The 10823-nt window shown below is 40.3% G+C and overlaps 1 protein-coding gene across 1 annotated transcript in view; it reads left to right on the top strand.

The window, feature by feature from the left end:
- The first annotated feature begins 1040 nt into the window (after nucleotides 1-1040).
- The window catches only part of WDR19 (WD repeat domain 19), a 43334-nt gene continuing 33551 nt past the window's right edge, over nucleotides 1041-10823 (top strand). The window contains exons 1-7 of the mRNA XM_010160655.1: nucleotides 1041-1129; nucleotides 1215-1280; nucleotides 4433-4558; nucleotides 7338-7453; nucleotides 8027-8142; nucleotides 9844-9924; nucleotides 10140-10252. Of these exons, the coding sequence (XP_010158957.1) occupies nucleotides 4446-4558; nucleotides 7338-7453; nucleotides 8027-8142; nucleotides 9844-9924; nucleotides 10140-10252 (539 nt within the window). The 5' untranslated portion in view covers nucleotides 1041-1129; nucleotides 1215-1280; nucleotides 4433-4445. The remainder of the gene's footprint in view (nucleotides 1130-1214; nucleotides 1281-4432; nucleotides 4559-7337; nucleotides 7454-8026; nucleotides 8143-9843; nucleotides 9925-10139; nucleotides 10253-10823) is intronic.

Raw genomic sequence — 10823 nt, forward strand, 5'->3', positions numbered from 1 at the left:
GCTGGTTCGTCCCGCCACGCTGACCTTGGGCCGCCGGGGCCGCGGAGCGGGGTGCGAGGAGCCCTCCCCGGGCAGGTGATGGGGCCCGGAGGAAAGTTTCCTCCTCAGACCCCCGGGGGGTCAGTGCTCGGTGAGAGCGTGACGAGCCGGAGTTGGCCCGCACTCCCACCACGGGTTTCTTTATCCTTGGTTTATTATGGATTTCATTATTTCAACACCAAACGCAGTCGTCAGGTGTTCTTTGTGCTCGTGGCATGCTCGTAATTTTACGCTTTCTGTGAGTAAAAGGCGAATTCAGCGTGAAGAACGCCTCAGTTGACATTCGTCCAAAAGGAGGGACGTGGGGAGCTTCGTCCCAGCCGTGAGCAAGGCTGGCAGGTGTGTGGTGCACACCAGGTGTTGGTGTTCTCTCTGATGGCCTGGGAGGGAGGGAGTCAGGACAGCAGGCTGGCGAACAAAGTTGTGGGCTTCACCTGACGCCCAGGGTACGGAAAAATCTGTGCAGGTAGTGTACAGGGAAAAGGAACTTGAGAAACTGTCTTAGTTGAAAGTCAGAATCTCTTTTATGGCTTAGTAACTTTGAGGTCTTACGTTTTAAGACCCAACAATTTAGAGAGGGCAAACTAGTTAGATATCTTTAAAAGTGTGCCCTTTGAGCATTCTGTGCTGTACACGCTAGGGATGTTTTCTGCTCCCAGGCTTTTCCATGAAATTTAGAGAACTAAATGTTCTGAGGTTTGGATGCAAAGGGAAGAGTCTCATGCAGGTTTTTTTGTATTCCAGTAACTTGGTAAGGGAAAAAATAACAATTGTGATAGAGTCACAGCAGTTCTCGACACAGACATGCAACACCAGGATCTACCATTTTCCCAGCACAAGATGTTTCTGTGGAATTTTGGTACTTTGGTGCCAAATCAGGGTGGGTTTTGTGGTTTTTTTCTTCACAGCTCACAGTTGTTAACATGTTGGGATGTCGTTTATTGTTCTGTGCTTATCATTTTAAGGTATGTAATTTCCCACTTTCTTTTGTCTCCCAGCAAGTATTCAGTCTATCAGAAAAAGCTTGGTCTGGTTCCCCTGTGCAGTTTGCTTGGCAGAAAACTTTGGGGAATTTCCTTGCTGTGACAGGGTAAGATTACAAATACTTACTGTATTTATCCATAGAAATCACTGGCAAAGAAAGGGAATTATTCCACATGTTAATCTTTTTTTAGAGGTGATCGTGCTGTGAAAATTTTTGATCGTCATGGTCAGAAGAGAAATGAAATCAGCTTACCAGGGTAGGTACTGAGATGGGTTTAAATTACTTTGTTTTCTTTAAAAATCCTTCTCTTCTGGCGAGGTGCTTATACAGTGTGAAAACTTTGTAGGAAGAGGTGCTCTCTGGTGAGTGTACCTAGAAAAGAAGAACTGATAAGCATTTATGGAATCTGAGACAGTGAAGTCAGACCTCATAGTAAGCTATCAGGGATAGTCAGAAAAATACATTCTCCTACCCAAAGCACTCCTTATTATACACTCAATTTACTTCATCAAGATGTTAGAAAAAGCTGTGTCATATTAAGGAAGATCAAGCATAATGAGGCTGTATACAGTACACACGTCATGCTGATGGCGGCTGCATTCTTGCTACTGTCAGTTTTCTAGTAATTTCATTATCGTAGCCATACTGAGGAAAGATACCCTTTGAGTTTAGTGCTTTGCTTATGTCACTGGCACAATGTATACACTGGCGTTTTCAGTTTAGGTGGAGAGTGAACTTCTTGCTGGTTTTCCTGCTTATCGCGCTTTGGCTCACATCGGAGAGTGGTGGTGGAGTGTACAAACTGGGATCCCTTCAGGTGAAATTTAAGAAGTGGTGTGCTTTGGAAGATGCAGTCTAACTGCTGAAAGGCAATCAGTCCCTAAGAACAGGCTAGATGTGGCCCAGAGGAAACCTCCCTGGGTGCAACTTCGACATCAGGTCATTACACCATTTTGCTCTATAAATCTACTTTTATTGGGCACCATTAGCAACTGATGTAGCAATAGTTTCATCTAGGTACTCCTAATTTATTTTTAGTATTTTGCCTGCTCTTAGCTTAAATATTACTGCATATTCCTGATTTTTTGTTTTATTTCTGACCACCTGATTCATTTTGATTAAGGTGGAGCCCTTAGTTAGGGCAAAGCTCCCACTAAGGCTTTAATTCTGAAGCCTCTAGAGTCCAGCTTTCATTTCCAGAATGCCATTTACCTATCCCTGTATCATTGGTAGGTGTGAGCCAGAATCACTTAGCTCCCCAAGAACTCTCTAGAAATGGTAGTGTCATCGTAGTTTCCACCTCACACCAATCCAAGAGACACAATTTATACTGTCTTTTACCAGTCTTGCTGGTATCTGTGGTCGCTGACCCTGGCTGGAGGCCAGGTGCCCACCAAAGCTGCTCTGTCACTGCCCTCCTCAGCTGGGCAGGGGGGAGGAAATACAACAAGAGGCTTGTGGGTCGAGATAAGGGCAGGGAGAGATCACTCAGCAATTATCATCACAGCAAAACAGACTCATCTTGGGGAAATCAGTTTCTAACCAATCAAATCAGATTAGGATCATGAGAAATAAACCCAAATCTTAAAAACACCTTTCCCCTACCCCTCCCTTATTCCTGGGCTTAACTTTACTCCGAATTTCTCTCCCTTGTCCCTGTGAGCGGTGCAGGGAGACGGAGAACGGGGTTTGCCTTCGGTTCATTGTGTGTTGTTTCTGACCATCGCATCTTGCTGTCCCATTTCAAAATCCTCTTCTGGTCAGGTGCCGTTCATAGTGTGGGCTGGCTACCTCAGTGTCCTTTGCTTGGTGGCATCCAGGGCCTGGCTCATCCTGCGCTGCGTTTTGTACAACGCATGACAAATGCTCGTTCTCTCTAGCAAACTGCAGGAAGTGAGGAAAGCTGTGTGGGATCAATGGTGAACTCTGAGAGAAGCTTGTGTTGGATTGGGGATCCTCTGCTGTCACGTGGGTTGGTGTGAAGGGATGTCCGCCTTACTGATGGACACTGATAGCACTACCGTATGGATGGACAGCTGTGACCCTTTCCTTCAGGGAAACATGCAGCATCTAAACCAGTTTTGTAAATAATGTTGTGCCTTTATGGCAAGGCAAAAAGGACAAAAAACTTGTAAAATGACCACGTATCCTAAAGGAATTAACATCTGCTTACGGTAGTGTGTATAGTACTGGCATTCCGAGTCCTGCCGGTCAATCTTCTACACAGGTTAGGTAGTTCTTATGAATTCTTACATCCAACCTTTTGCTGTGATTGAAGAATAATTTCTCTCTAATTATTACTATTAGAATAAAACTCAATTTCTGCGGTACACAGTTTAAACAATGAAGTGTGTTTATCCCCTGCAGGCCAAACTTCATTTGTTGGTTACCTGTTAACCGACAGCGGTTGCTACCTGCTAGACCTCTCCTTGTGTAAGAATGGGGTTCAGAGTGTCAAATAGTCTCTGCTATAGCAGCTGATGTTATAAGCATCTTCTTACCGTTACCATGACAGGATTTGTTTTGTTTACTACTTAGTCAATCTGTGTTTTCCCTTATTTTTTTCCTTTTTGAACTTGTTATTCCCGCTCTTCATGTTCTGATTGACTGTTAAGTATTCATGGGTGTGGTCTGGGAATAGACCTTACTTGTTCTTTAGAATAAACTGCTAAGGTTTTAAAAAGAAAGAAAGGAGAAACTGGAGCTGAAGGCTTGCTGAGTTAGTTTACAGCAATGTATGTTTCAGTAGGACTCTTTCAGAATTGCTGGCATTAGGAGTTTTCATTTGGGCGGTAATGAGAGTGGAATGTTTGAGAAACACCTTTTTGACCTGAAACTGTCAACTTACGTATCTAGAAAGAAGAGAGTGGTGTCAGATGGCATAGGTTCTTATTCTGCAGTGCATGCTGCTTTAAAAAGGTTTTGTAACCAACACTGTTTCCAGTTCACTGAAGACTTGTGGCGAAGTCTGCTGTCCTCCTCATTCTGGGTACTAGTTGCAAGTAGAGGTGTTTGCTGCTTCTGCACAGGTGTCTTGTCCAAGTTTGTTATGCTTTGTGAAAAATAACCCCAACACTGAATAGCCTGTTATGAAACACAGCCTTACAGGGGATTTTCACTCTAGAAAATCAAGGTGGTGGTGTTTCAGGTACTAGAATGTAGGCAGCATTCTCTTTTTTTTTTTTTTTTAATGACCTTTTTTTCAGCCTCTGTCATTTCAATGAGATTTGAGTAAGGGTGTGGTTGCTGTAAAAGTTAGATTGCAGATTTATCTGTAAAGTAGTCATGGATTTGCTTGGGAGGCAGAAGGAAGGACAGGGACTTCAGCTGAATAATTCTGGCTCTTTCTGTACGCTTACAAACATATTTTAACATTAATAGTGAAAGTCTTTTTTTTTTTTTCTTCAGTAACTGTGTTGGTATGGACTGGGATAAGGATGGAGATACTTTAGCAATAATCACAGACAAATCTAGTGCCATATTTCTGTGGGATGCGAACACAAACAAAACAAGCCAAGTAGACAGTGGCATGAGGTAAGAAGTTTGGGTTTTTTGGTTTTGTGGTTGGTTGTTTCTTGGTTTTTTTTTTTTTAACGTGCATTTGAAGCCTTGGACCGCTGAGTCTTGGTGATGTGGTGGAGATATTCCAAAGATCATCTTTTTATTAGAGATCTCAGAGTACATATACTGTTAAACTAATATGCTACAGTTTGTTGCTAAATTATTTTTTGTATGATTTGCTGGTTTTGAAGTGTTTGTTTTGGGTGGGGGTTTTGAGGTTGGTAGGGGTTTGTTTCTTTTTTAATTGTCAACAGTGCCAAAGTCCCTCGAGAACTTCCCTTCGGTGTTTCGACTTTGTGGTGGCAACAAGGATGGGTGATTTTTTTTTTCTGTATCTGCACCAGCTACATGTTCTCCAAAGTATTTCACGCAAGCAAAAGTGAGCTTGAAAGTAAGGGAAGTGATTTTAGTGGTGCTAGGATTTTTTTCACTTAGATTTACAAGGGGACTTAAATGCTGTTCACAAAGCAGACTGGTTTAGGATGGGAGGAAATATCTAAGGCGATCCTACTCTAACATTCAAATCCCTACCTTTCTGAATTCGGCCACAGACATAAAACTCCCTGAGGCCTACGTGACGGTCAGGTGTTGGGTTAACAAATAAGAGTGGTTTAACAATTAAACTTTTACCTTCTTTGAATCTATTCCACTAAATTATTGCACTCTGCATGGACATTCTGTCTGTGGGAGGGTGGAAATGAACCTGTTGCATGCTTGTCAGAGCGCTCACCTGAGCAGAGAAACAGCTAATTTTGGATACTGACTGCTGTTTTATTTACTTTTGATTTAACTCTTCATTTCCAAGTTTCCTTTGTGTATGTTTTCTTGTTGTTTTTGTTTGTTTTTTTGTGTGTGTGGTTTTTTTTTTTGAAGTAGTCAGAGATACCAAAATTAGAGTGTTTTATCCATTATATCATAAAACTTCAGTACAGCTGGAAAAATTTGGGGGAGGGTTATGTTTGCTTCTATGAGGGTGGGTTTTTTCCAGGTTTAGGTTGAAAACTCCATGTCTGGAATATGAAAGTATTCCCTATTTCCGTTAACGTGTATGCTTGTGCTTTGTAAAATTAATTTGGAATATTGGGTATTTGATTATGGGATATTTCCATAAGCAACAGCTGGTAGCCTGTATGTGTAAAATGCAACTGAACTGAAGCTGTGCTGAAACAAAAAATAACTTCTATACAAGTTATTCCATTTCTGAAAAAGTAAAAGAACTGCCACTTTGCACAAAATACACACTGCCTTAACCTACACATGGTTTAATGAGCTGTGTTTTGAAGTTGTTGGTAGAATGTTAAGTCACATGTTACAAAAGAAGCAAATGATTGTTACTTACAAATGAGAAATTTAATTTGATTACTTCTTCCTACTATCTAATTAATTAGATGTAACATTATATAGGCATCTTGTTTAGGTATTTGTGGATTACTTAGGCATTTCTTAGTCATTACATTCTTGTCAATATTTATTAGTTATTACCTATTATCAATAATGTGCATCATTTTAGCATAGGTGTTATAATTATTATTGTTTACGGTTGTTTTTTCTGGTGGCATGCATCAACTTTGGCATTAATTTTGGGTTTTTTTGTAAAGTTTTCCCAAGTAGGAGTCTGGGTTTATTTGATAGGTCAGTTTTAAACGATAACTATTTATATAATCAAAGCAGTTTATTAAGATGTATATACACATTATACTTTGTGAATGAATAGACCATATTGTGCCTCTTTTTCATGTGTGAACAAATATTTTGGGGGAAGAGTATCTTGCCAGTATCAAGCAAAACAGATCATAGGAGGTACTTCACAAAGCAGAGTATGTGGTTACTGCAGCTCCTTCATAATCTTTCTAATATCTGAGGTAAATTGCTTACTGGAGGCAGTCTCGCTAGAACAGTCTGTATCAATTTAAGTGCCTAATCCTTTTTTTGTCAGTGTTATTGGTTAAACAGAATAAGCGCTGAGACATAAACAGTGTGATAATCAGGCTTTTGTGGTATCTTCCCCTTTTTGGAATTAGAAAAGCACAAACGAAATCCTTCACGTGCAAACCAAATATATGTTGGAGGTCATTTCATGTGGCAATTAATATCTGAAACTTGTTTCAAATTGCCACTGCATGCTTACAGTAGAATTTAAGAAGATGGGAGAGGATTGATGTAAATAACTACGCTAATAAGAAAATTCTGATTTAAATTGGTTTGCTTAAGAGGCACTTTTTTAATGTGAAGTATAGTATTTATCTTTGTACCCTTAAATATACACCAAAATAGGCCTTGCTGTATCAGAAGCTTCAAGTTAAAATGGCTCCTTCAAGCTTTCTTATTACATTGACTAGAACTAGACCTATTCACTTGGAGTTGGCTGAATTCACAGGATTATTGAAGTACAAAAAAACAATGCAGAAAGTGACTGGAAAATTTCACATACCCTCACGGTGTCTTTGAGTGTCTTCTAAAGCTGCGTATTTGGCCAAATTACCCACAATTCCACCAAACACTGTTGATGTTTGCAGGCACATTTCCATTTGTACAAGTCTTATTCCATTACCTCATACAACTTTTTATTACTTTCATTATTTCATGCACACTTAAATAATTCTGATACTTGTAGAGAGCATTTGCTTAATTTAAAAATTCTGCTTGGTCTGTGTGATTTCATAGAACTTAAACATATATGCAAAATGTTTTTATATGTAAGCACATGAAAGGAATCTCTACTATACAAAGTAAATTTTTTTCTTCATTTTAGGGATGCAATGTCTGTCTTGTTATGGTCCCGAGTGGGAACTTTACTTGCTGTTGGAACAACAAAAGGAAACTTACTTATATATAACCGTCAGACTTCTCGCAAGATTCCTGTTCTTGGTATGGATTGGGGTGAAGCTAAGCTCGCACACGTGAAAGTGGAATTTTGCTAATGTACTTAGATCCTTTTTTAGCTCTGTATATTAACATGAAAGTCAACAGTGTGCTCATACTCAACTTGCACCTTCTGTTTTATTGTACTTACCAGAGTGGTTTTGTAGAATAGTAAGTTAAAAATACGTATATGCATGCCTGATACTGCCTCATGGGAAACTTGTGTTATCTTTCTTGCAATGGATATGTGTAGTTGTTCCTGTTGCTAAGTTGCTTTTTCTTACATGTTTAGAGTACCACTGGGCAGAAGGGTTAAGGAAATAGAACAGTCCCCATAAATTTGTTGGAAAGAAATAGATAAACAGTGCTGTGCAAGTTTTCTGTTACATCAAAAGAGTTCATCTGAGAGTGGAAGGTTAAAAAAAACCCCAAAAAACCCAAAACAAAGACTCTTGAATTTGTAATTGCTGTGATAGGTTGGTTTACATTCTGATAGTCTGAGATCAGAGTACATTTCTATCCCAGATTTATTTTTGTGGTTGTGTTCATTTGTATTGTACAGGTTTCTTTCTTTTTCAGGTAAGCACACTAAGCGGATTACTTGCGGTTGTTGGAGCACTGAAAACCTTCTGGCTCTAGGCGGTGAAGACAAGATGATTACTATAAGCAATCAGGAAGGGGATACTATAAGACAGGTAGTATTTATAACCCCATTTGATTTTTAGGGTTCCTGATTCCGAAGAAAGCGCTGGGACCTATGGGAGCTTATGCCTGTTCAGTCCCACTGCTTTCAAGGACAGAGAGCCTTTGGGAAACCTCATGTAGGATGAGGGCACATGTAAACATCTGAGCCTTTGTGTTAGTCAGCATGATTTATGATACTAGAGTCTGCAATTCTGCCTAAGTGTGCCTCTCTCATCCTTGATCCTGGTCTGTATCCGTTACAGGAGGATCTTACGAGTACAGTTGTAGGTTGACTTCCCCAGTAGCAGCGCAGGTCATCTCTCATGACTGTTTACAGGAAGTACTTCTAGTGTCGGTTTTGCTTTAGATTGGTTAAACAAAGATCTTGCCTCTGATGCACAAGGATTATTCCTAGACTGGACCTCCGTTGCCTTGTTGAGAGGCTGATTCCCGTGCTTTCTCCAAGTACGCTCAGGTTCTGTAATCAGGCATTCTGCTTACATATGTCGCAGTCCTTCCGAGCAATGACAGTTGCTGCGTAATGTGTAAATGAATATCATTGGTTGGAGTGAGTCCAGAGGAGGCCACGAAGATGCTCAGAGGGCTGGAGCCCCTCTGCTATGGGGACAGGCTGAGAGAGTTGGGCTTGTTCAGCCTGGAGAAGAGAAGGCTCCGGGGAGCCCTTATTGCACCTTCCAGTACCTGAAGGGGCTACAAGGAAGCTGGGGGGGTCTTTTTACAAGGGCCTGTAGTGACAGGACAAGGGGTAACGGGTTTAAATGGAAAGTGGGGAGGGTTAGATTGGGTATCAGGAAGAAGTTCTTCCTGGAGAGGGTGGTGAGGCACTGGAACAGGTTGCCCAGAGAAGTTGTGGATGCCCCATCCCTGGAAGTGTTCAAGGCCAGGCGGGATGAGGCTTTGAGCAACCTGGTCTAGTGGAAGGTGTCCCTGCCCATGGCAGGGGGGTTGGAACTAGATGGTCTTTAAGGTCCCTTCCAACCCAAATCATTCTATGATTCTGTGATAATTCACTTTTTTGACTTCAATGAACAGTGTTTCACTCAAGATTGTCAAAGAACAAACCTTTCATAGGTTGTTCCATATGCTTCACTCTTTATGTCTGAAGATCACAATTGGAGAATACCCTAATAAATTTATTAGGGTGCATCTGTGCTTTAAACTAGCTGGCTTAGGTAGTAGAAGCAGTGTAGGTGAGACAGCAGAGATCTAAGCAAGGCTTGCTTATGAGTTTTTGTAACCTCATATTGACTACAAAAGCAGCTGGCTGTAACTACCCAAACCAGGTCAGGTATGTCCATATTAAAAGGCATTGCAAATATTTAACTTGTATGCCTTTTCCTTGGTCTTCCTTCTTTGAGGTTGCATTGGAGTGACCTTGTTTGCACTGCTTCAGTTAGTACTGTCTATAATATGACCTCACAAATCCAAGTAGAGAAGGAAAGATCCAGATGAGGAAGAAGACTTGCATTACTGTCATCTAGGTATTTTTGCAGGATATTCTGTGATAACATGTCATTATGATCCAAACTGAGTAATGTTTTCTCCAACATTTGTCTTAGTTTTGGTACTAAATGCAATAGCTAGCTAGCTGTCCTTAACACTGCAATATACAGGGCAGGAATAATGCAATTATTTCAGCAGTATTTGCTACCTTAACTGCTGATATCTCAATCTGAACTTCTTTCTTGCAGACCTCGGTGAGCTCAGATCCCAGTGATATGCAGTTCTCTGTTATGAAGACTGATGAAAGAATATCAACCAGGGAAAGCACAGTAAGAAGTCAATACAAAATACTGCAAAAAGCGTTAATCTGATGTTTCAGATACTGAAAATCTCTTCCACTATGGTAAAGATTCAGAATTCAGGTCCATGGATTATTTAAGGATTACTGAAAGTCCTGAATCTCATATTTTAGTGAAGATGTAGGGCCTTGTTTTAAAGGGATGCCCTTCTTACCAAGTTAATTTTTCGTTTCATTCATTGACAGGTAAGTGTAGTGGTCGGCAAGAAGACTCTCTTTCTTTTTAATTTGAATGATCCTGATAACCCGATTGATCTGAAATTTCAGCAGCCTTATGGCAGTATTGTAACCTACAGATGGTGAGCAGAACTTTCTTAATGGAACATTCTCGTATTAACTAGCTGTAGATTTTCCCAGTAGTTCTGATAAATGCTGGAAATGAAATCATGTATCTCTTGCTTAGACTGGATTTTTCTTGGATGTATTGTAGCCTTTTAAATAATTCTTTTCCAAACACAAGTCTACATTTTGTAATTGTTTTACTTGACAACTCTGTGGCTATAAAAACAGTATTTTCATATATAATCGCTGTTGGTTTGCTCAGCTTTAGAACACTAATACTGTTACTGTCCTGACAGTAGATTAAACTGAGGGTTTTAGAGGTTGTTTTCTGTTTGGATGAGTAATTGACAAAGAGCTAGAGGTGGAGTTGTATCCTTCAGTTAGTTTGTTGGTTTACGAAGTTGTGCAAAGTTCTTGTAACCTCCCTGCTATGTAATCCAATTGATAATGTTCCTTTGAAAAAATCCCAAGCTAGAAGTTTTAGCTCTTTACCCAAGCAGTAGCTGTACTGTTTCTATATTTTTTAGTCATGACACAGTCAGTCAACATGGAGTTGGCATTTATCCCTTTACACTGCAACTGTGTAGG

Source organism: Eurypyga helias, unplaced genomic scaffold (assembly GCF_000690775.1).
Source record: "Eurypyga helias isolate BGI_N326 unplaced genomic scaffold, ASM69077v1 scaffold10781, whole genome shotgun sequence".
Lineage (NCBI taxonomy): Eukaryota > Metazoa > Chordata > Aves > Eurypygiformes > Eurypygidae > Eurypyga > Eurypyga helias.